The sequence below is a fragment of the Cebidichthys violaceus genome, unplaced genomic scaffold (assembly GCF_023349555.1).
Source record: "Cebidichthys violaceus isolate CVI_PGR_0920_01 unplaced genomic scaffold, fCebVio1.0.p SCAF_22, whole genome shotgun sequence".
In the NCBI taxonomy this organism is placed as follows: domain Eukaryota; kingdom Metazoa; phylum Chordata; class Actinopteri; order Perciformes; family Stichaeidae; genus Cebidichthys; species Cebidichthys violaceus.
This window is the reverse complement of record NW_027176395.1, coordinates 11268706-11295221: the sequence shown is the minus strand read 5'-3', so window position 1 is coordinate 11295221 and position 26516 is coordinate 11268706. Positions and strand designations below refer to the sequence as shown.

Genomic DNA, 26516 nt, shown 5'->3' with positions numbered 1-26516 from the left:
GAATGAGTCCTTACCCCAAGTGAAGGAGTTCAAGTACCTCGGGGTCTTGTTCGCGAGTGAGGGAACAATGGAACGTGAGATTGGCCGGAGAATCGGAGCAGCTGGGGCGGTATTGCAGTCGCTCTACCGCACCGCTGTGACGAAAAGAGAGCTGAGCCGCAAGGCAAAGCTCTCTATCTACCGGGCAATCTTCGTTCCTACCCTCACCTATGGTCATGTGGACTGGGTCATGACCAAAAGAATTAGATCGCGGGTACAAGCGGCCGAAATGGGTTTCCTCAGGAGGGTGGCTGGCATCTCCCTTAGAGATAGGATGAGAAGTTCGGTCATCCATGAGGGACTCGGAGTAGAGCCGCTGCTCCTTTGCGTGGAAAGGAGCCAGTTGAGGTGGTTCGGGCATCTGGTGAGGATGCCACCTGGGCGCCTCCCTAGGGAGTTATACCAGGCACAACCAGCTGGGAGGAGACCCCGAGGGAGGCCCAGGACCAGGTGGAGGGACTATATCTCCAAACTGGCCTGGGAGCGCCTCGGGATCCCCCAGTCAGAGCTGGCTGATGTGGCTCGGGAAAGGGAAGTTTGGGGTCCCCTGCTGGAGCTGTTGCCCCCGTGACCCGATCACGGATAAGCGGTTGAAGATGAGATGAGATGAGATGAACATACTGTACTATGACTTTTTTTTGTCATACTATACTATGATTTTTGACATAATATTGTATGATTTTTTATGACTATTTTAAACACACTATACTATGACTTTTTTCAAAATACAATACTAAGATTTTTTCATGACTATTTTAAACACACTATACTATGACTTTTTTGATGACATACTATAGTATGATCTTTATCATGACATTTTTTAAGACATACTATGAGTTTTAATTAAATGTTTTTGACATACTTTACTGTGACAATTTTATGATATTTTTGATCACATGACTATTTTGACTATTTTAACAAGATCTTTGAATGACATATTATACTATGACTTTTTCTGATATAAATTCTAAGACTGATGATGATTATTTTATCACATACTATATTGTGATTTTTTTAGGGCATACTATAGTAAGACGTTTTATCATTTTTATGACCATATAATTCATTTTCATTACATACCATATTATAACTTAATTATGAAATATTATATTATGAAAAGTTTACTCTGATGAACAGTTGAATCAGCCATTCACTGTCAACCCTCTAACAGCAAATTATCCACTGCTGCCATTATAGATTATAATTTCAGTTTTTGTATTACTTTTTTGACATTTTATTGACACACTATGGTATTTTTATATGATCTTGCTTATTACACAGCTACTTACTAAATAAATCAAATACTTTGACACATAATATTCCATTTAAAATAATTTTATTGATTTAGAATAATTTTATTGTTTCCACCAAAAATTGTCTCGCTGTGTACGTAATCAGAACTGCGTCCATAGCCAAGGTCTGTCATTCATAGCAGCAGACCGTAGAGTTTCGTAATTGACCAATCAGAATTTACTCTATATGTATATTTTAAATGTATTCTTGTTTTTTCAATACGTGTTCCAAATAAATCGAATCCCTAGTCTGGTCAATTTCACATAAAATTCACCCTATAGTTATTTAAAGTTGTGAACATGTTGTGTATAGGTACACAGACAAAAAGTAGGTAAATTAGATACAACATGAGCTGGTAATCTCTTAGAGTGATTTTAAAATACACAAGCTGCACAATACAAAAAGAAAAATCAGCAAAACAAAACATAAAAAAAGCATCAACACAGTACTGGTGTGTCTTTACAGTGTAGCTGCGGCACTGGGGGTCACAGGCCTGATGATGAGGGTGAGCTCCAGAGGTACAGGAGGAGGAATGTATCTCTCTTCCTTGAGTAGCCGCAGTAACAAATCCTCAGTGTCCTGCGGCCAGCGGTAAACACGTGTGTTCTGAAGCCAAAATGGGACATGTTTCTGTGAGAAGTACGTGTTATTACTTGTCCAGTAGAGAAAGGTTTAAGGGAGAGAAATGGTGGTAACTGCTTAACTTGAAGTTATTGAACAAAAAACCTTTCTGACCTGGGACGCATTGAGGAAGAGAAGTGGTATGAATCTGAAATTCAAGCTGCCTTGGTGGATGAATTCATTCTGCATCTGGAACAATTTGATTAAGGATTTTAGTACCTATAAGCAATTATTCTCAGAATCATGTCTAATTTAAACAAATATGTTCTCACCATGGAGTGAATATATTTAGTGTGTAGACCATGGCTATCCACTACAGATCCTTCAATGTCCGCCTTGTACTTTGGACTGATAGCAATGATAATCATGGTTGATGGCTGTTAAAAACACACACACACACACACACACACACACACACACACACACACACACACACACACACACACACACACACACACACATTTTGGACAGATTCATTGACTGAAAAGACAAAACATTTTTTTATTCTAAGTCATTGAATAAGTGGTAATATTGCTTACAGCGATTTAATGTGACAATACAGCAACATCGCTGTACCAAAATGTATATAAAATCTGTTAAAAACAGGTTTTAACTATGGTTTAACTTACATCTTTCAGGTAACTGTCATTCCACTTGTTAATATCCATGCGTCTGATGGGGTTGTCAAAAATGTCAATCTGTGAAATTAAATTTAGAGCTTTAAGTGAACTGTTGAGTGTTTAAAAATAAAATGTATCTGACTTTTGAGAGAAGAGATATTAGCTCACAGCTGGTCGAAAACCTTGCTTTGTGAGGAAGTCTCCAAAGGGTACTATCTCTGAAGAAATGTCCGAAGAATAAGTTATAAAAACATTTCCTGAGAAGAGAAGAGATCATAAAATCCAAATGAATCTCAGAATGAATCCTTTTAGTTAAATAGTAACCTGTATGCAATAATGCCATGCAATAGAAGAGCCCTGCTATCTTAGCTAAACTAAATATGAATTTCTGTAAAAGAAATATACATGTGTCATTGAGATAATACTGTTTTGTTTTGAAGGTGTTCTTTGTTATTTTGTCCATGCACTAATTTACTGTGCAAGAAACATCTTAAAATGTATGCAATACTATACAGCCTCACAAATAACCATGGAATTGAATAAATATATCTGAAACTGTCAACAACAATTCTAAATAATGAATTTCAGTAAGATAGTATTTTACACAGCTCTGGATGTAAAGGTTTTTTTTTGTTTTTCTGGTTTGTCCATTTAAAATATTACACTGACTGTAATGGTGTTTGTCCTGCTGGTTTTGGTCTTACCCATAAATATCATGTATGGACATATTATCTTTCAACGATACAAATCAAAGACTTTATTTTCATTTTTACGTCTAGAAAAGAAACAAAACTTCATGACTAGGTGGGAATCAGCAACATAAGTGTGTACATATACAAGGAATCTGACTCCCGGTTTTGTTGCTCTCAGTGTACATAAAAAGACGTCCGGACAACAAGACTGAACAAAGGTAAACATAAACATTTGACTGCAGTAAACATTTGGTTACTATGTACAGCACATAATTAATCAAATTTAGTCTAATTTTGCTAACCTCATGCATAAACAACCGGCAACAATTGAGAGTATCCTTTATTTCAAAATAATTTTCTTTTTTTTTTTAACCAAAGCCCAAAACAGACCTGACAGGTTTATGAAGGCAACATGTAATTAACAACACACCCTACTACCTGTTGTTACTTCATTGCCTGCAGTTACTTCTAGAAGCCCAGCACAATTATCTCCTCACGGTCATCAAAACATGATCAACATTTTAGTGACAAACTAAACTATCACTTTCTTTGGTGACATACTATAGCATGACTTTAAGACATTTGTATCATATGCCATACTATCAATATTTTTTCTGACTTTTTAAATGGCATACTATACTATGACTTTTTAACACTTGGTTTAATGTATTCCGGTCCTGGGGAACCCCATTCAAAAGCACCCAATTCCACCAATGCAGTTTTAATTATGGAATTATTTATTGAGTACATGTTTGTCATGGATCCTGATATAAAGTATCACACACTATCAAGGGGGTAGGGGCACTCTGTCAGTAATTTTGAAGGACACGGGTACAGATGATCTTTGTTTTTGTTTTACACAAAATGCAAATTTACTGCAACTTTCCTATAATAATCATAATCTCTTTTTGCATTTTCAGATAACATTATTTACATAAGTAATACTAACATTTTGCTATGATGGTTGTTTCTTATATTAGCTTATTCTCTTTAATCAGTCGGTAGTTATTGTATGTTAGATATGTTGGTAGGATGGCGGTTAAATGAGAGACTTACGGCTCTCATCAGGCAGACTGATGGTTCTCCTTTTCTCATGTGGATGTGAGGCAGACGCCTCTGCTCCCGTTGAGCTCAGGTTCATCACTTTGACCTGTGACACACCCTCCAGGGGGGGGATGGAAAACTGGGGCACGTTAACTGAGACACTTCCCTGAGCCACGCTGTCATTCATAAAGTTACCATGATGTCCGAGCCTAAAGCAGTGTAAAAGAAAGATAAGCAAAAGGCTCCTTATTTGAATCGTGCTGACATGTGATAGTCTGTGTAATATGCAAAGAAGTTGCAGTTCCTGGTTCACTGCATTTTTCACAAACATTAACGCTGAGCTTGAAGGAACTTTTTAGATTTGTGTTCTACTGAGTAAGGTTACAAAAGGAATGCACCTAGCCTGCATTTCAAGTTTAAAGTTGTTGTTTTACCAGTTTTGTGTTTCGTCCCAGTGTCTTCTGGGCAGTGAGGAAGCAAAGTGGTAACATGGCTGAGGAGGGTATGTGTTGAGTGGACTGAGGTTGTACTGCCCTTCTCTTGCAAAATACCTGACATCCATACTACGATGAAGATCTGTGGACATAGAAAACCAGCTAAAGAAGGTGTTTGCCAGCTCAAATACATGTACAAATCAGCTAAATGAAAAAAATCATACAACTGCCGCTAATGAAAAAGAGTCGAAAGTGACTAAGCAGTCACTCAAGTACTGTACAACTTCAGGTACTTGTATTTTACATGAGCACTCCCCACACTTTCTGGTACGCTAGTTACACTGTAGTTCATAGTTCAGAGTGAAATATTAAACTTTTTACGTTTATCTGAAAGAAAAATTACTTTACAGATTCAAAATGTACAGCATTGGTATAGATTGAAAAACCTAGCTGTATATTAAGTAGTTTATAGTTGCTTTACCTGATTCAGCTATAACATTAAAGTACTGCTTCCACATTTTTACATCAAAAATAATATTTCAATAATATCTAATAATCCAACTCTAAAAAAGACCATTCTGATGCATAATGCGTATACATTTAACACTATAAGTACATTTCACAGATAATACTTGTAGGATTTTGAATTCAGGACTTTTACTTGTATTAGAGTATTTATACACCGTTGTATGGCTACGTTTACTTATGTAAAATATAATACTTGCAAATGGCATCTTCTTTTTTTCTTCTTCTTCCTCAAGCAGAATGCATATTTACCATGTTTGCCCCTTTCAATGAAAATTAATTAAATAAATTGAAAAATGTATTTTCTTACCGTAATTGATCATGTGGTGGTGAGGAGGTAGAAGGGGTCTGTAGTGTGGCCACTCATCATCAGATCTTAGTGGCAAGGGAGGATCAAGATCCGCCTCATCACTCTGAAGATGAAAATTGTGTTCATCCTCAACCCTCAAAATATAAAATAAAAAATAAATGATTTAATCCCAAATGAATTCACAGTATATTCTATTCTTTGACTGATTTCCTAACTCCAACATGAGATTTTTTTTCAGTCACCGAGTTGTGTCTCTGTTTGCAGGCTTTGTTGTTCCGCGCCAGTCAAGTCGACAGCTCTCTCCTCTGGTGTTACCCTCCCTGGTCTCTGCAAGATGAGGGCGATGATTGAGATTCATCATGGCAGAAGCAGCTCCTCTGTCTCCTGGCTGTTTGTGCTGCATCAGCTCTACATGCAGTGCATCACGAATTGAATGACTCCTAAACTCTTCGTTCACCCGTGTGACTCTACATGATATATTTTGGCAGAAGTAATCTGCATTCATGTAACAGGTTGGTAGGCATCTATCATGATGTGAATTAGCATGAACTATTTGGTTTACTGTGACTTCAGGGCTCAAAAGTTGATTGGAATTTTCTAACATATTTGTGGTGGAAAACGACTTTAGTTCTGGTACTTTTTCTGATTTCTCCATCTTAACCAGGTTACCTCAGCATAGCCTGACGTCCTGCAAGTAACAGACAGAAGCAGAAAAATATTATTAGCATCATTATTATCATCACAAGTTAGACGAAAAAACACAGTATGATGAAAAGATAGTTGAACTGGGATATTGAAATTATTTCACATGCAGTCAACATATACAGAACACATGGAAACATATTCTTACATTAATTGTCTTTTGTCCGTACCAGGAGTCTGAAAAGAAAAGAGTAACAATGACATACCTGTTCTCTGCTGGATTCTTTCCACTCCTGAGAATGCAGAGGCTTGTGTGTGCACAGCCTGCTATATGCAAATTCTTCACGGTTCAGCTGCGTCCAATCAGAGACAAGAATGTAGCAGTTGTGTTGCTCAGCCAGATTGGCTGGGAAGGATTATCTGGGGATACTATTCAAAAGTGTCTTATTCCAGGAATCCACTGTTCCAAAAAAAGTTTGTTAAAAAACCCAAAGGTTTTAGTCAGAACAAAAACTCCAAACAATTAAGAAGACGAAACCAAGATGAAAAATATGTAGAATGAAAACAAATCAAACAGGTATTAATTTAATGAATACTCAACTATCCTGTTGACTGCAGAGTGGATATGATTTGCATATTCCAGTCATGTTGTCTTTGTGACAAGTTTAGCCTGAGGTAAAACCAAGAAAAACTCAATCACTCTCACGGCTAACAGTCAGTCATGTCAGCTGCACATAGTTACGCAACAGTGATGGATTTTTGCTGTCAAGTTTCCTCTGTTGCTGCATGTTCTCTGAAGAAAGTTAGCAGTCAGCTTTAAAACCACTTACTGAGTTAAGTGTTAAGTGCTAATTGTTTCAAAGTGGCGAGTACAGAGGACGGTGGGGGCAAGATTGTTTATTTCAAAACCAAACCAAGATGTGTACAAGTAACAGACAGAGACAATAAATAATGTAGAGACCAAAATCATGTTCTGTATTTCTACTGAAGTGATACAAAAACAGTTTTTTGCTCACTTTTCCACCAGTAAAAAGCAACTTAAATACGCATAGAAGTGGCGTATTGTCCTGGAATGCACACGGTGAGAAGTTTGACAGTTGAGGATGATAAAATGTCATCCAGAGCTGAAGATTTCCCTGGAGAAAAAAAAATCTGTAATCTTAACGAGACATGCGATTGGCTGAAATGTTTGGCAAAATAATACATTTGGTCTCGTAAACATGTTATTTCCAGATACACATTATGGAGGGACAAACACAGATCACTTCCTTCATTCACGTTGAGTGGCAGTTTGTTTGTTGTTTGGCTGCTGAAGCGAAAAGACACAAATTCTTACACAGCCGGCTGCCATACAATAATGCAACATACATTTTAAAATATTGCCAGTATAATAAGCAATCAGCCGAACAATAGTTGAAGAGGAAGTAAGCCTCCCTTTCGACTACAAGATGCTGAACTAAAAGTCACTTTAAGCCGATCTAGAACTCATTGGCAGAAGCTGGAATGGGATGAATGCACTTAATATTAGTGCAGATGCCATACAAGTTTGGGTGGAAGAGTCCATGATGCACTAAAGTTAGTGTGTAGAAAGCATGAAGGCATTCCCTTACGTTATAAGAATATTAATAAACATTAAAAGGCAAGAACAGGTGTTATAGTACATCTAAGTTCCTTGAGAAGAAGAGAGCAGTATCCTTATATTCACCTTGTAAAAAAGGTCAGTGGACTTCCAGAAAAATGTCTGAGATGCTTCGGTTCACGATGTATTTAACTATTACCATTCCTACAATTATCATGTCATGATTATTTGTGAGCCTCACGTTTTTCTACTTGTCGTAAATCTGAAATAACTTTGACCTTGGATTAAAAAAAAAAAAAAATCCACACATTTCCAAAATATCAAAAGTAATATAAAATGAAACAAAAACAGAGATAAGTAGACAAGCAACTGTATTTACACTACATACAAGTTACACAACACGACTCATCTCGTTCATCCATGGCAGTCATCTTTAACTCCTCAGTCATCTCAGCGGCCCCTCCCACCTCGAAAACATCCTTTGATTTGATACTCAGTATGCTGTCAAAACAGCAGCTGTCCCAGTTTGTAAGCTTGGAAGTCAAGGGGTACATCCCAAGTCTCTTAATTGCATCCCCGTTTCCCTCACTTGGGTCCTTTCCTTGTCTTAGTCCCTCCCACCAGGGTTGCATTGAGGAAACCATGCAAGGAGAGGAACGAGGAAATATGTTTTAAGACACATGAGACGTCCTTTCCTCAGTTGCATCACGTGAAGCGACGTCCGTTTCTGATGGCGGTGGCGCTGAGCCAGCTGATCACAGCTGATCAGCTGTCAGTCGGCTTTAACAGCTGGAGAGACTTTTGATTTTTTGTTTGTGTCTGCACACATGATCACTGTACTTAATAATAGTAACTAATAATACTAATAACTAATAAAAACACAGTAATCATCACTGTAGAGGTGTTTTCTCTCTGTAGTCCGTTACCTCTTTAACAAACTGTGTTCTGTTTATAAGCGTGGGATCGATTTCTACCAGCGGAATGCGTTTGTCATATTTATTAATTATTTGAGTCTGAACGTTTTGAAATTGTGATTGTGATGTGATTATTAAATAACCCAGAATGTGACTGAATGAAATGATGAGAAATGATGTACAAAAACTGTTTTGTCTCTCCAACTATCTATCTATATATATATATATATATATATATATATATATATATATATATATATATATATTAAAAAAAAGTGTTTCATCTCCAGCTCTCTCTGACTTTAATTGTACCCATAATAAAAGTTATTGAGGGAAATATCAGATCATGAAAAGACAAATCTTTTTAATAAATGAAGAAAGTTGTTTGTGGTCCTTTTGTTGTTCAGTCTACAATGAACATATATTTAAACCAGATGAATCAGAAAACATATCAAATATAAAGCTTGAGTTTAATCTGATCTGTCGTCACTGTTTACATGTTCAAAAAAATCGTATCAGTCCGATCGGCTGCAGCATCCAATCACATAACTGATGAACAAAGAGGGGGAGTGTCCGCCGTTAAAACACTTCCTGGAAGGCTGTTCTCGTGAGTCCTCGCTCATGTCTCCACGGAGATCCCTCCTCTCTCCTCGATCCTCGCTCCTCCGAGCTAAATAAAAGCTTTGGGACGGCCGTCAATATGGCGGCGCAGAACAACTTCCAGTTCAAGCGAGGAGCGAGGAGCGAGGAAATAACAATTAAGAGACTTGGGATGTACCCAAGAAGTCAGTCAATGAGCTTTGAATTGTTACAGCCACGGGATGAGAGCGATTAGTTGGAGATTGGCTCCCTCTGGTGGGAAGCCGGTGAAATGATATGAAATGAGGACAGCGGCGCTCAGAGATTATCCCCCGGCTGGTACTGAGGCTCAGTGGCAGTGAAGTAGTCCTCCAAAAAGGCCTGCAGGTACTCGAAGGTGGGCCTCTCCTCCGGGTCTTTCTTCCAGCACTGCACCATCAGCTCGTGCAGGGACGAGGGGCAGTCCTGCGGGCACGGCATTCGGTAGCCTCGCTCCACCTGCTCCAGCACCTCGCGGTTGTTCATACCTGGAGAGAGGAACACGGAGAAATGAGGGCAAATGTGGCTGAAAACTCATCTTTCTAATAAGAACCTCACATCACTGTCTTACTTTAACTGCCATCTTTATGAGCTGTTTCATAAAAAAAAAAAAAAAAGATCAGGTTTGTGCCTTTACAGAAACAATGTCAAGACATTCAACAGTAGAGGGAATAACTGAATGCATGTCACCAAAACAATTCAAACTGAATGAAGACTAAAAATACTGCTGAAAGCTCTAAAAGCTAGTAAGTGGACCTTTGAGTTTAGATTATTTTGGTAACAAACTGTATACTGTTCCAAAAGGTCAACAATTAACTTAATTATTTAAATTAATTTACAAAATTACTCTAATTAAAAGTATGTAAAGGCCGACTAAGATTAGATTTTTGAGACAGACAACAATATCAATAGATCAGAGTTTAAAAAGTGTTTTTTACAAATACATAATATAAACAAACCCCTGACTCCACCGGCCATACATTGCATACGATATATGTATCGGTTATGTAGTTTAAATTTTTTAAATCCACCGTTATTAGTGACAATTTTGTATTTATCTGAAACATACTACTATATTGTATATTCTGTTATTCTATTCAGTTTTTTATTTGTTAGTTGCTTTTTGGAGCCAGGGACAAACGCATTTCACTACATGTTGTACTGTGTATGTGACAAATAAACTTGATTGTATTTCAGTTTTTTTTCATCTGTTAGGGCTCATTTTAGTACATAAAGTTTGGTAAAATAAAAACTAGAGGTGTGCAGGATTTTTCTGCATAAAACAGTAGAAGTATGTGAAAAAACTACTTATAAGAAAACTACTTAAAAATAAGAGTATGATTAGATTTAAAATAATTTAACTAGTTAAAAAAACATCATTTTTTTCTTTTCTGATATTCCGTAACTCATTCAAATACGTAATATATATGATGTCAAAATGTGTAGAGCATAGAAGAGCAAATTAATTTTACATGTTCACAGTCTTCTGGGAACATTGCTCTGCATAATGCACAATGTACACATTATGCAACATGCTGCTCTTTTTTTAGCCCACAGAACCATGGCCAGTATCTCAGCAGACTCAAACACTCTCACGCACTCTGCATTAATCAAATATCAGCAATCCCCTGGAGTTGAGAAGTGATTATATAATCCATAGATCCACAGAGCTGCTCACTCACCTGGATAGGGCACTCTGCCCTTGGTCACCAGCTCTGTCAGCAGGATGCCAAACGACCACACGTCCGACTTGATGGTGAATTTTCCGTAGAGAGCAGCCTCAGGAGCGGTCCACTTTATCGGAAACTTTGCACCTATAACAGATTAAAATTTGTGATTTCCAATTTTCAAAAAAGGAGAAATAAAGCTACAGCATTTACCAAAACCAAAGGAGTAGGTAGGTCAGGCTCCTCTGTGTGAATAATTCCCTTCATCTGTGATTTCATTAGTGCGGAGACATGAGGACTATAATGTCCCACCAGGGAAAAAAACTGAACGATTCCATTATTTCTCTCAGTGTCAGTTTGCACATGGCCCAAGATGAACAAGTAAATATTTAAATTGCTAACAAATGACTGAACATGTTGAAAGAGTGACTAACGGAATCTGGAAGTCCTCCTGGTGTAGTTCACGTCTGCCAGAACAATCTGGGGAAAACAGCGTTTGAGTGTTTCAGGGTTGGGCCACTTATTCCTCATCCTTCCAATGAGATACACAGTAACAGATGGATTTTTAGGTATAACATGTGCTCATCTGTCTTAAACCTGCAGTGCACCCTTGTATCAGTTTGATACTCTTGTCTATATATATAACCACATGTGCTTCTGTTTTCCACTGGTGTCACCAAGACATTCCTGCTCATTTGCTGTGCTTATTCTGAAAAGCAGCGTGCGTGCATAAAATGTAGTGTGTGTGTAAAATGTAGTGTGTGGAATAAGTTGTCTGCCAGGCCACAAACTCATTCCTCTAACGTTGAGGTTTTCAGAACAGGACAAAGACAGAACAGATACACAAGTCACAAATTAATCTCTATTCCAGCAAAGTCCATTAAAAAACGACAACATACATTTCCAGACTGCGACCAATAGAATAAACTTGTTCTCTTTAAAAGGCGGCTGCTGGTTGCTTCAGCTGTTTGTAAGTTCAAAATTAGCCTAGCTATAACGTGAGTGCTCATGAAGTTGAAATTTACACATCACTAATTTTCAACACTAATGTAAAACTACTTAGAGTTTAGTCACTCAATATCAAATGTTACATAAGGTACTAAATTAACCAACCGGCAAAACTAATGTTAGCTGTAAGCTTGCTAATATATGAGTAAAAGAGGTGTTACATAATATGGTCAACAAATTGGAAGTGACACTTGATTAGAATTGTGTTTAACAGCAATCAGCATCCAAATAACACTAGCTTTGTGCACTGGCATTAGCTTACATTTGTAAATTGGCATCATTAAAAGTATCCTGAATTAGCTTTTAGCAGTGCTTGTTCACAATGTACCCATGGATGTTCTGACAACTCTCACTGGCTTACTTTAATAAGTGCTATGTTCTGGATTTATGAAGGACGTCTTTTTTCAGTAATTTCTAAGCAGATTTATATAAGTTTATTCACAGTGGAGATAATGATATCCATTTTGGAAGTTATGTTACAGCTTGTGATGCTACAGTGATTTTGTATTTACATAGTTAATTGCATTTGATTGGACTGTGCTACAGATGTTTACCAGCAACCAATTTAAACATTACTTAAGTCTTTACAAGCCCTATTTAGTAAATCACTATTTTAGTAGCAAGTAGCTACTTAGGAAGAACATGGGAAGCATTTTACACAAAAACTAAGATGGATTAACGAAAAGCTGGTGCAACCCAACCAAGGAGCCGTACCTTGTCTTGCTGTGTATTCATTGTCCTCGATGAGTCTGGCCAGACCAAAGTCAGCTATCTTACACACCAGACTTTCTCCGACTAGGATGTTGGCAGAGCGCAGGTCTCTGTGGATGTAGTTCATCCTCTCAATGTATGCCATGCCTGCTGCCACCTGGGAAATTGAGTTATTTTTTTAATACTGCCATTTTGGCCCTGCTATAAATGAGAGTTTGCCAGATAAAACTGTAGACCCTTGCATAACATTGAGATGGAAACGGCTGTAAATGTGCAACACAGAGCTTAAATGAATAAATTGGTAACAGCTGGAGATGATTAAAGTGAATAAAGCTCTAAGATCTCTTTCAGAGTGCTCTGGTAACAGATCCCCAGTGTACAGCAACAACATTTTACATCTTCTTCAGCAGCGTACCTGAGCTGCCATGTCCACTAGATTTGGCAGTTTGAGGCCTCGTCCTTCTCCATCTTTAAGGAATTCAAGCAAACTCCCTAAAAAAACAGATGAAAATTGAGTTAGGTAATGTTGTCTTATATTGTCTTCAGCTGACAGATCTTAACTCAGATTTGGTTCAAAACTGAAATACAACATTGCAACTAATGTGACATAAATTCTTGGAAACCTGCAACACGTTACACTTGGCTCATACTTTTATTTGTCATTAAATACATCAGAGGATCCCCTTGTTTTTGAACAAAATCACTCCTGTACAACCACAGGTTGTGTTTGTATCACTGTAATAAATTGTATATTGCTGTGGCCATGCTATGAAGTAGGACAAATAACTGTACTGTCCATGCAGATGCATAAATTATGTACATATTGTGTAGCTGTGTGCAGAAATGAATGTATGTAATATTTATAGTGTCTTTTTGAAGTGTCAGTTTAAAATAGCATCTACCTTTGCACATGTACTCAGTGACGATGTATATGGGTTCTTCGGACACGACAGCATAGAGCTGCACCAGCTTATCGTGTCGAAGCTTCTTCATGATCTGAGCCTCCTCCAGGAAAGATTCTGGGGACATGGTGCCGGGCTTCAGAGTCTTAACCGCCACCTTGGTGGTGCCGTTCCACGTGCCTGACAAGAAAAACAAAAAGTTTTTTCAAGAGTGATTCTCTGAAGATTAGTGACTGGAATTTCTGCAGGATTTTATTTTCAACAGGAGATATTCATTCGAAAAATATGCCACATAGTCTGACAAAGTGAAAAGTGAGAGGTCTGGAGGGACGTAAAAGTACATGAAAGTAATATGTAACTGAAATCTACTGAAGTTCTCTATCAGTTATGCAATGTGTTAGTTTAAATAAAGTAAAACACAGATAACTGACAACAAATAGTGGCTGGAGGTTGCCCAAGTACAGACCTAATCATAAACATCTAATTAAAATCTATAAAAAAAATAAAAGTATCAATAACGTATAATATAAAAGACTAACTATGATCCGAGTTCATCCAATTTATTTGTTTTCCATCTTACTTTAAAATTCACAAACATCTATGAGTACTAATACAACAAATAAATGTACATCTAACATCGAGTAACATAATGATTGACACGTTTTCTTTAATTTAGCTTTGGACAAGACAAAAAAGTTGCTTGCAGTTGAACCCTTTGTTATTTTATAAAGAATCTATTCTAGGATTTTATTTAATCCATGTTTGTGGATCCGACATGTTCAGACACACATGGAGCATTCACAACCCATTGTAGGACAAATACGTTTTACTGAAGCCATCTGAACTAAAGCAGCACGTGTCTGAACTGAGTTAAGATAAGCTTTGTCACTGAAACCTAATTGAACATAACAAATACCATATGTAAGTTTTAACTGGTCTTAAGGCTGTTACAGATCCTGAATCCAAGATGGGAAGTTCAAAAAATCTTATTCCAGTCCAAATGGACACTGAGATTCAACAGAGATGAAAATTCCTAAATTTAATCGCTAAAAGCAAACACTCCTCCCTGTCGGTTACATCAACTGGGTGTTAGTTTGAAATGCTCCAACACACGCAGTATGTTTCACAACACTGTTCACCGCTGTCCAAAGCTTCATTTGTGCCAAAAGAGGACGTTAAAAAGATACGCACCCATCCAGACCTCTCCAAACTGGCCGTTGCCGAGACGTTTGATGAGCTGCAGTGACTCCCGCGGGATCTCCCACACGTCTTTGGTTTTTACAGACAGGTCAGTCAGACGAGGCATGCCTTTGTGACATGGTACGATCAGTCGGCAGCACAGCCCCGCAGCCCTGGCTGGATCAACAGTGAGTTTGAATATTAAAAGTTAAAGTAGTACAAAACCATATGACATTGTAATTTTAAGGGAGGGGAAAGCAGACACAGATCTTTCATGACAGGGTCTTACCAGAGTAGTGCTGCACTAGCTGCTGGAGTGTCTCAAACTGGGCCCTGGTGGTGATGTAGTAGCCTCCACTGTCCAGCTTGCGAATCTTGTAGTGTTTGACGTGGTCTCCCTTGACATCATCCCAGTCCTGGATGGAGAGAGAGTAGGCCCCTGGAACAGAGACAACACAATGATTACTATTGTGTACAAAAGATTTAGGGCAATGAAAATGGAGCAACTGCATAGTTAATAACATATTAAAACTTTGCCTATAAATAAACTGACCGAGCTGCAGCTAACATGCTGACGAGCAGAGTACCTTTGGTTGTTTCACTCTCACGGATGAGGAAAGTGCCTCTGGCGTTGCCGTTGGAGAGCAGTTGCCTCTCTGCATCCTTTCGGCCTAATTTACCAAAATACCAGCTGCAGGGGGAAAAAAAAGGAATCAAACTATGGAGAGTAATATTTGGTTTAAACATCTTTTAAATATTCTGTCAGTTATTCTTAATGTACGTGCCTCTATGCCACAGTTAACAAGAAGCGTGAGATGACCTCCCAAATATTTATGATATGCGCTTTGCTGATGAAGCTGCCGTGTGAGCTCATATTAAAAAAAAAATTCTTTTACTCACTCCTCAGCTTGGATTGAGTCCACCGGAGCGACATAATTGCTGGGAATGTAACCAGTTCCACCTGTAGTGAGAGAACGAGCCTCCCACCAGTCGCCCTCGCTGAGGAGAGAAGGATATAGAGAGATGGAAGCAGTTTGGAACAAACAGATCAACCTTTTACACATTATGCACACAGGTACAAAAAAGCACTCAGTAGTGGATCTGATTTATTGTCTGTCTTGTCTCTGAGAGCTGAGTAGAGAGCTCATAAAAAACAAACTACAAAACAAGTTGTTTTTCTAGTGCGTGGGCCCCTGAAGCTTCAGTGAATCATCACCAACTGAAATCACATTTACAATAGTCATCCGTTATGATAGTCAAAATGTATCTTAGTTTTTTTATTGTTATTATAAAAAAGGGAGAAAAATGGTATATGGGGTTGGTCAGGTTAAAAATGGGATATGGTTCAATCCAGATTTATGTAAGGTGAAAAAGACATCGGCTCTCAGATGTCATTAGAAATGACCCCCCACAGCCCTGAAGCTTAGGAGCAGTTTCCACAAATACACCGCAAAACTGTTTTATTCTCTTGTGAAATAGCTGCAGAATTATTGTAGTTTATATTAACTAACACAGAACATGAGGAGAATTTAAATTTCAGTTTGACTTCTAAATACAAGAATAGGATCAGTACAATTTTACATGCATACATACATCTTGTGACACACCACATACGCTATTGTGCAATCCTGTCATTATTTCCACACCATAAATCGAACAAGACATTGCATTGTAGAAATAAACAATCCAAACTGTTGTACTGCACATGTTGTGTGAGAGTTTTGTTGTAGTTTTGCTGAACATGGTTCCCATTTATTTCACTCATAGAAGTATATATTCCAATAAAACATGTAACATAGACCTCATAAACTGGGTCAGGTTCATAACAAAAAGACATACTTTCCTCTGTCTGTGTTATGTCAGTTCAAATGCAGCACTCAGACATTCTTGACAGACAAAAAACAGAAAGTGGGAAATCACAACCGCCACCCTTAATGCTGTCATGCAGATGTTTCCACACTTACGTGCTGTTGAGGATCTGGAACCTCTCCCCCTTTCTGAAGCTGAGGTCATCCTCAGTCCTGGCTTCATAGTCATAAAGAGCCACGAACAGAGTCACCCCTACAGGGAAACAAAAAGTGACATGTGGTGGTTAGAGTTAGTAGAGGTGAATTGTATGGATGAAGTATTATGTTGGGATTTTCACTATGGTTTTATTGTCGGGTTAGTTTTTCTGTCTCACACATGGGCTGCTTGTTATATAATGGCAATAAGAACCACTGCCCTCTTCATTTGTTTCTTGCATCCCATCTGCTTTTATTTTATTTTAACTTCAAAATTTCATAATCTGTTATTTAAGATACAATTTATGATACAATTTAGACAGATCTTCCAGATCTTTTTTTGTATTATTTTCAAACTAATTCACTTTTTTAAGTAAGAATTCAAAATGACTCAAGCTTCCGTTTCATGAAGCATAATACCATATATTATTTCATAACTTACATTATTTAAGTTAGTGGTAATGCATTTTTGGGGATCCCCTTTGTGTATTAAATAACATTATTTTAAGTTAAGTTATTTTTATTTTAAATCTGTAACCATCAATCATTTTATATCAACAATGCATCAAACGACTAAATGTAATGTGAAAGAAGATGCACGCAATAAACAAATCCACAGAGAGTTATCACCCAACTATAGTTCTCCTCCGCTCTACGAAGCATTTTAGCATCTATAAGCTGACTGTTTTGGTTTTACAGCCTGCAACTTGTGTCTTTTGCTTCACTCTCACCACTTGTGCAAGCACTGTTTTTGGCCGCAGCAGGCAGCTGTTTTCAACGGAATCTCAGATAACCCACTGTACACTACTTGCTCAACAATAAATGGCAAACAGACACAGTTAGTGACAAGCTGGTGAACATACTGGAGCATTTAACAGCTGAAGAGATTCATATTTCCCTAGGGAGTTGAGGGAGATGAAAATATTGAACTTGTCAAATAAATTATTACAGGTTTAACATGCAAATACAGAGAACTCCTTGAAGACAATGGAGTAGAAGCCCTGCTGGGTCTTTGTGGTGATCACATGCAGGTGCTCTTTGGATCCTTCAGGTGTACTGTGCTTATCCAATGTTGTGTTCCACATTAGTGTAAGACCCATGTCTGTCGCAACGCGTTTAAATACATATTGTCATGTAAAATAAAGGCATTTTAAATTTGCACAAACCTTGCCTTGGATTATTTACATATTATATGAAGGAAACTTGCAGTTTATATCTTTTTGAGACCAGATTCCAGCCATGCCATGAGCCCGACACAGAACTCCTTGTTTTGCACACAAAAGAAGAAGTCCGACTTTAAGCCTGATCAGACAGAGCATCCTCTAGGAGCAGTTAATGCTGCCTATCAGCAATCGAATGTATCTGATGTGATCTGGAACGACCCCGGAGTCCCTGTATCTCCCAATAAGCCTGAGACGATAAACTGATTTAATTTTCTGATTTCATCTGAAACGTTCCTGGGCAGTCAGAGTCACCGTGCTGCAATAAAGTCCAGCTTTCCCGTCAGTGCAGTGACCTCTGAAGCACCTTACAATGACCAAAACTGCTCACTGTCACAGAGGGGGGTCAGATGAGGTTTCTGCTCTACTTTGTCCTAGACAACTTTGTTTCTTCTCTTTACAGTCTCAGATGTTAATGTTGTTTACTGCTGCCCTCCAGGAGTAATTTCTTATTCATACAAGCTGATAGTGCTGACTCCACAGATGCAGAGTGTTTATCTGTGCTTGGGAGAAAGAAAAAAAAGCCTAAGTAGTTTACATCAAAGCAAGAGATCCTGTTGATTTATGAATCACACATTAGATGTATCTTTAAGATCTTAAGTGAGAAACTGTAAAGTCCATTTCCCCATTATTCAGCACAATATCTGATCTTTCTGGTTGAGAAATGCGCTTCACAGAGCCCCGGCGATAATTTAGGTCACTCTGTTTTCTATTAACTTTCAGGCAGTTGACATATACATCTTCTGCAGAAACATTAATTTATCACAGCACCACACTCTCACAGCACATGAAAAAAAGAATCTTACATCTAAGATTACAACTTTGATGGAGTTCATTTGAGAGTGAAAACTTGCTACGAGACAAATCCTGTCTGCTGGTCGGTTAACATAGCAGACATTAGCCTTTTTATTGAATATTGGACGAGGGCCAGTCAGTGAGTGGTCTTCAGAGAAGTTTACAGCTTTACAATATAGACTGACATTTTATTTCCCTTTTAATTGCTCTGTTTGAAATTTGACCCACATTCAATGACAGCAACATATTTCAGAATTACAATGTCACCCTGCCTTAAAGGAACAGTTTGACATTTTGGGAAAAAAGCTTATTTGCTTTCTTTCAGAGAGTTAGAAGAGAAGTTCAATACCACTAATAGCTGGCTGTGTACAAAGTAATTTCACCCAAATAACATTTGTATTATACTAAATGGAGAGTTTTAGTTTTACATGGTAGTCTATACACATTGACAGAGGATTTTCCATTGTGGCAATAATACTAAATAAGTATTGCTTGCCATTGAAAAAAGTATCACGAAATGTTTTGTTTTAAAACAGCAACAGCCTTCAAAAACTTGGACCTGCCAAAACCCTATTAGTAACATAACAGCTGCCATGCATTTGAACCATATCATAAAGACTTATTTAAAAGAGCGCCTTCAGCCTCACCTGTTCCGCCCCGCGACCGAAGCGTCCCAGACTGCGAGGACGTGTGCACTCCTCCGAACACGGTCACCCCCTGTGTGGCGCCGGTGTGGAAGTTATTGTAGTTGGGGATGGTGTTGACCCCGAAGCTGGGGTAGTGCTGCGGCGTGGGGTCGGACCCATAGCGGTATCCCGAGTTGTGTGAGACGCTGGTCTCCCGGTCATCAGTAAGTTTTGCTGCTTCTTTATCCTTACATTGGACACAGCCCATTCTCTACTTTCTGTGGGTGGAGAGAGAAAGAGACAGAGAGGAAATTAGTATGTGGGTGAAATAATAGCTCAAAAGCCGTCTCCAATGGGGAAATTATGATTCAATGTTCCATTTATTTCAGAGTTTCCTCTGAGAGTTACAGAGAGCCTTCTTTCAATCAGGCTGAAATTAAACACGATACTTTAAACTCCATTACAAATCATACTTAGGAACATAATGTGACAGAGCTTCAGAGTGTCACTGTTGTGAATATGTGCACAGATACTTTATGCTGAGAATATCCTGCTTTTAACTTACTCAACACTATAAAAGAGTTTAACAGCACTACTTATCATGGTTTACTTTTCCATCTTATTGCACGACCACACTCGTGAGAAGAATTTACACCCAGCGATTGCATTTACAAGCTGGCATGCACTTTATTTTTGTTTTTCTTTACAAGGAGCCACACACCCATCTACAGATTCAGTTAAAATGCATAGGGAGGCCCTTTACAGCAAACCGCTCCCTGGCTCTACATTGAGTCTCATGAGGGGGACCGGCCTCACTAAAGTATAGCTAAACCAGTTTCTGTAAGGAGTGAGGCATTAAAAAAAAGAGCCTTACCGTCTTTAAAAGACCCAGTTAAACTAAGGCACAATTCGGCCCACCGTGGCCCCCTTTAAGTCCTGCAAGCTCATGCAGCCACGGCTAGGAAGAGACCGCTGACAGCACTGTTGTCTTTCATCAGCACTAGCGACCAGCTGACTTTGGAGAAGGCTAATTGGAAACACACTTGTTTACAGTCGCTGTGGACGGAGAGAGGTGGCGCTAGGGGGCAAACGCCAGTGCGGTAGGAGACGGAGGAGGAGGAGAAACTATCGCATCACTCTTAACCTCAGCTAAAACCTTCAGATCCACATTAACAGTACAGTCCATTGACTAACGGGTGGTGCCTCTTTTCTGTCAAGAGAGATTTATATACTGTAGCAAGGAGAATGACAATATTGTAAAAACATGTAGATGATGTAAAGCATTGATAGAGCTGAAACAATTAGTCAGCCAATTAATCATTTACTGGTTTCCGCTTCTTAAATGTTCTGGATTTCTTAGTTTTCTAAGGTAGTGAACTAAATATTTTTGTGTTGGTTGGACTATTGGACGTACATTTCAAGATGTCAAATGGGATCTGGTAATTTGTGATGGGCATTACTTGCTATTTACTGTCATTTTATAGACCAAGAGGTGACAGAATAGCAAACCAAGAAGTCCAAAAATTCTAGAAAATGATCTTTTGCTCGGAAACTAGTTTGCAGCCCCACATGAGCTGCTGAAGAGCATCAGAGCTTAATGGTTACAAGGAAAGCTACAGATTATATGACCAAATTGCTTCAGGCCTGTTTTACATTAACCAGCCAGAAACCCGAATGCCTACATCAGAAAAAGTGCAAACAGATGCGTCACTTGCTGCACGCTGCGAGTACTGCAACAGGGTACAGGCAAACTAACGTACAGTATGTAGTTAAAGACCAAAATCTTGCATTGGGATTTCAGTTTTTTCAAAGTACCTAATATTAAAGACGAATAGAAAAGAAAACGTGGGTCTTTGTCATGTCAAACAGTCCATGATGCTATGTGTCAGTGGACGTAATGCTTGTGGCTACAACAATAAGAAGTAACTCCTTTGTGATGCAGTATACAGTACATCTCTACTGTGTTACCTGCAGCCAACGGGTACCTGAAAGTATGGAATACATGCCAATACAGAATTCACCTCCTGCGCATAGCATATTCAATTTATTCAGTCCTATATTTGCTCCACACTGCTTAACTAACAGAAGAACAGAGCCACTGCAGAGAGAAGGAGATTCACTGTGATCCATTACTGCCAATAAAACCCCATAAAATACCCAGAAGAAGAAACAAGCCCGGCGGTAGCATTACAGTATGAGCCCAAAGACCAAAGCTGTGAGACCACAGACTGAAATACAAGGAGGAGGACTGCTGAGTCTCTTAATCCTTAAAATAACAAACCATCTTCATGGACATTTATATTTATACCTCCTATCTTCTGGTATTTACAGCAAATGTCACTCCAGTATAGCAGGTAAGAAAATACAACTTTAAAACACATTTTAAGCCTACAATTTCCATTTAGGGGGAAAGGCACTGAAAAGGCGTAGAAATGAGAAAGTGTAAGTCTGTTTACTATCGTAACATTAACACTTTAACACTTTCTCCAGTCCAGAGCAGCCTCTGGCTCGATGAAAACAGGGTTAGTAACATATTAAAATCTTTGACAGCTTTGGTGGAGACTCGCACAATATTAACTGAACTGACTGGGATAAAACTGGTAAAGTCGGTTTTGTGGTAGATTTTCGCTTTAACTGCAGTGATTGAAATGAAAATAGCTCTACATCTACTCCTGGAGGGATCAGAGTAAATGAGGGGAGATCCCACGTCGTTGTGCAGCCAGTGGGGATTATGAAATTCTTCCTGCACTTAAAGTAAAAAGACCACAGCTTTAACATATCTGTAAGCATTCTGCTGCACAGAAACTAGGCCATCTTGTATTGTTTATATACATATGTTCACTTTGTGATATTGGTTTTTATTTTATTTTTGCACAGTGTTCGCTCAGTAAACATGTGCATATTAATCATATTGGTGTGCAATTTGTGGTGTGCAATTTGTGATGTGACTCAAGTTTCTGGATGAGTGCTATAAAAATACTTTTAGCAGAACTAACCCCCCCCCCCCTAGGAAAAAAAAAAAAAATCAGATGATGGCATTGCATCCTTGCCTGGGTATCGCATGACCACCTCAGCCTGCGAGAACACTCGTCACACTATTTTCGTACCCAAATGAACAGCTTGCGACCAAACTGGAGACAGGATTGTAGCTACGTGGTGTGTTGTAACAGTTAATAGCTAAAGGCAAAGATGTGGAAGAGTGGGAGGACAGACGAGAGCTATCATATTAAAACTCCTCATCTTGAATGACTCAAGATGCACTCTGAAATCTGATTTGATGTCTGGCCAAATCTGTTGAAGTATTAGTCAACTAGCCACGAGATTCCTTCACATCAGGAAGTGAAGAATGGAAAGAAATGTAGACACAATATCATCTGAACACAAAGTAACAGGAAAGGGTTCGTGCCACTACATCAATCATAGCCGATTGGGCCCAACTGGAAATTAATTTCATGAAACAGCGGCCTTTATTTTGATGCTGTACGGACACAAGTGTTAATCATCTACAGGAACATCGAGAGCTGGGAGACATAATGACATATTCTGCCATTTATAATAAATCTGCGAGATCAATATAGTAAATTAAAAAAACAGACATGTCAGGGTCACACAGAGTGGCCGATGGATTACACAGGAGTCAGGCCGGAGAAACAGACATATGTGCAGTCTGAAAAAACAATAAGTGTGGACTGCTATAACAATAAAGAGCTCTTGTTTATTTATTATAGAGCTGCAATAGTCTATAATGATTAAAAAAAACAGACAACTAAACAATTTTCAAATTTTTTAAATGCTTTGTTTTATCTGACCATCAGCCCCAAACACCAAATATATAATCAAGAAAAGAAGCAAATTCTGACATTTAAGAAGCGGGAGCCGAGGAATTCCATCTCTGCTTGGAAAATATCTGAAAAAATACAAAACAACAGGCTAGTGGTCTCAGCTTCAACGAGAAAGCACCATTTAACCTTTGAAATTTGACTTACAAATTGTGCTCAACGGGTAAGCACATCTAAGAATGCCTTCAGTATCCAACCCAGACAAACTCGCACATCTCAACAGAATACAATCATTTTGCATTTCAACAGAGCCTTTAACAAGACAGCTCTGTGCCATTTGAAGTGTGGGGTCCCTTTACACTCAGATCATCGACATACCACACCCTGCCTTCTGAAGTCGCACTCACAATGACCTTATTCAACTCTGAAACACAACTTTCTGTTCATTCAACAAAGAAAAGACGTCAAAGAGGATAATTTGCTGTTGTGTGCCATTTGAATGTGTATGAAACTCACCGCTGTGTTTGCTGGATCTGGTACAACTGTGACAATCTCTCCTTATGGCTGCCATTCTCTGAATAGTTACAATATTTGCTTGTGTTGGACAACTGAGTTCATTCAATGTATCAACAACAAGACAATGGCCACATTTCACTCTGTTACAAGATTATCAGTACAATGAGACGCAGTGTTAAAGCTTTCAAAGCATTATTCTCGTACTGAATGAACAGAGCTGGTTACAAAACCCACAGCTGAGTTTTATACAGTATGTACGTGTGGGTTTAAGCCTCAACTGTGTTTTGGTGTCACAATGTTCACATTTAAGTACGTTGAGTCATGTTGTTAAATCACTGAGCTCATTGTAAACGCTCATTCAATCGGTGAGATTTGTGCCTAGTAGATGAATATTTTCCAAATGGGAGAAAAGGGGATATTAGAAAAATATGAGTTTTTTTCCAACAAACAGGAGCAGATTCTTACTGAGTGCTGTATGTAGAGATGCAACAATTAGTTAATTCAATTGATAAGTAGACCAACAAACAGCTAACTGGCAACTATTTTGAGAATTTAAGTTATCTGAATAATAACACCAAAATCCTGGTCCTGGTGTCAGATTCTCCAATGTGACGATTTGCGGCTCGTCTCTGTTTTATAGCATTATGAACTACGCTGGTCGCACTAAACAAGACATTTGAAGATGTCAGGTAGGACTCTGGGACACCAGGATGGATATTTTGAACCTAATGATTATTTGATTAATCAACATCAGAAAACAATGAAACATGCCAATCACAATTTTCGATCATGTTCAGCTTTCAGCTACAATCAAGCTTCAGAAATGTCAATCAAATCAATCAACTAATTGTTGCAGCTCTAAATTAAAAATAATCATTAGTTGCAGCTCTACTGTGGCTGTGTGTGTGTGTGTGTGTGTGTGTGTGTGTGTGTGTGTGTGTGTGTGTCGTTTGCTGACTGACAGAAAAACAGTCAAACAACTACTAGATAACACATTTAGCTTTAACCTAAGAGATCAATTAACCCTCTCCTGGGCTACATATTTCACCTTTGTGATGACATCATTTGAACCTAAAATCCTAACGTCACAAGTAGCAGCTTATGTGACAGTGTGTCTCATGAATAGGCTAAACTGTATGGACAGAGAGAGAAGAGAGAGAGCCTGAAGGGGAATGTACATGGTCTATGAACCTTATGCTCCTTTCATACAACAATTCATACACATTACGCACGCCAGTTGTGTAGTCATTCGCGGAGCAATAACTTGATGAATACTCAGAGCTTCAGGGTGCAAACCAACACACAACTACCGCCTAACTTATTCGACATGGACCTAACTGAGGCTTTAGCTCCGAGCTACACACACACTGCGTGTATCATCCCCGGTGTTTGCCAGCAAGATGGATGGCTGCCCCTCCAGACACATCAGATAACCCAATTAGGACAGCTTTAATTGGATATTTAACAGCGTGGCAATGCAATTAGCTGAAATCATATGGCAATTATTTTGGGGTGAATGTCCGCAGGGCATTGTGGCGTTCATCGCGTGCGTGCGTGCGTGCGTGCGTGCGTGCGCGTGTGTGTGTGTGTGTGTGTGTGTGTGTGTGTGTGTGTGTGAATGGCCTCAGTGGTCAGCTCTTCTCTGCGGCGCATCCATCCCTGCTTATACTGCTGCAACACAAGAGCCCCCTCTCCACAATCACAGCACTGCAAAACATCATCCACAATACTGGGACGGGGACGACGACGACGACGACCACCACCACCACCACCACCACCACCCTCTCTCTCTCTCTCTCTCTCTCTCTCTCTCTCTCTCTCTCTCTCTCTCTCTCTCTCTCTCTCTCTCTCTCTCTCTCTTTGAGGGCAAAGTTAGCCGTCAAATACACGCACCCACGTCTGCAGGATGACTGGGTGGGAAACTGTCTTGATAGCAGCGACCAACTAGGTGTTATTTATCTCCTCTGCTCCCTCTTTCCCGATAGGAATTCATCTCGCAGTCCACAGCGCAAAACAGGGGACGAGGCGGGTGCACCAATTGAAATTCAACACAGGGAAGGGGGGAAAAAGCGTGCTTACCGCAGAAAAAAAATCAGATTAATCCATCGGAGTTTCCAGAGGGACTTTCGTGTGGGGATTCTCCGATATTTTTCTACTCTCTGTGACTGTTTTTTCTTCGCATTAAGAGAGAATAGCGGCGGGATATCCGTCCCTGCCAATTCAGGAGCTGCTGTCGCCGCCGTGCGTACAGATGATGACGACGGCGACCAGAGCCAAGTTCACAACAATAACATATAGCTTTCTGGTTGATCCTGTCAAAATAAAGCAGTTTGTCTCGCGTGATTTCCAGGTTAAAACAAGAATAAAGAGTATTTTTTTCATCAAACAATCAAAAGAAAGAATGCATAATACAGCAATTCCACTTACACTACATTTTTAGGATTATGATAATCGCGTTTAAGATTTCTAAAGGACTAACTTGTATGCTTTTATTTTGACATGCAAATACTGTTTTATTTTCCGGTCTATCTCTTGACGTCATGACGCAGCCGTGACGGCTGCTGAGGAGCCACACTGACCAAAGAGCTGTGACGGACACCGCTTTTCTCCAATAACAGAGTACGATGCATAGTGGGACACCTCCCCGTTTTGGGGAAGACTGAAAAACAGAGTATGATTGGCAAATTGGCAGTTTTTGTTCAAGTGATTAGAGCTGTCGTCACACTCATATTTTAGGTGTTTGTATGTGAATAAGAAACACAGAGTGCACCCAGATCCT

At 39.0% G+C, this 26516-nt stretch overlaps 2 protein-coding genes across 4 annotated transcripts; both read right to left on the bottom strand.

The window, feature by feature from the left end:
• Positions 1 to 1485: 1485 nt before the first annotated feature.
• LOC137877848 (E3 ubiquitin ligase TRAF3IP2-like) lies at positions 1486 to 6269 on the bottom strand. 3 transcript variants are annotated; one of them, XM_068718003.1, is made up of 10 exons: positions 6248 to 6269; positions 5821 to 5905; positions 5579 to 5712; positions 4744 to 4885; positions 4322 to 4518; positions 2742 to 2830; positions 2583 to 2651; positions 2226 to 2330; positions 2068 to 2142; positions 1486 to 1962 (listed from the first exon to the last, which is right to left on the bottom strand). In XM_068718003.1, exons 3-10 carry the CDS (start codon positions 5589 to 5591, stop codon positions 1792 to 1794), a joined length of 861 nt encoding a protein of 286 aa, XP_068574104.1. In that variant the 5' UTR covers positions 5592 to 5712; positions 5821 to 5905; positions 6248 to 6269; the 3' UTR covers positions 1486 to 1791. The 3 variants fall into 3 exon arrangements, with proteins under 3 accessions (XP_068574104.1, XP_068574106.1, XP_068574105.1); XM_068718005.1 differs by having other exon boundaries at positions 1486 to 1938; XM_068718004.1 differs by having other exon boundaries at positions 5579 to 5681.
• A 2895-nt stretch (positions 6270 to 9164) lies between these two features.
• On the bottom strand, positions 9165 to 25987 carry fyna (FYN proto-oncogene, Src family tyrosine kinase a). Its single transcript, XM_068717898.1, has 12 exons — positions 25817 to 25987; positions 19464 to 19720; positions 16763 to 16859; positions 15699 to 15797; positions 15386 to 15489; positions 15088 to 15237; positions 14811 to 14975; positions 13620 to 13799; positions 13133 to 13209; positions 12721 to 12874; positions 11014 to 11145; positions 9165 to 9819 (listed from the first exon to the last, which is right to left on the bottom strand). Exons 2-12 carry the CDS (start codon positions 19708 to 19710, stop codon positions 9611 to 9613), a joined length of 1614 nt encoding a protein of 537 aa, XP_068573999.1. The 5' UTR covers positions 19711 to 19720; positions 25817 to 25987; the 3' UTR covers positions 9165 to 9610.
• Positions 25988 to 26516: the final 529 nt, after the last annotated feature.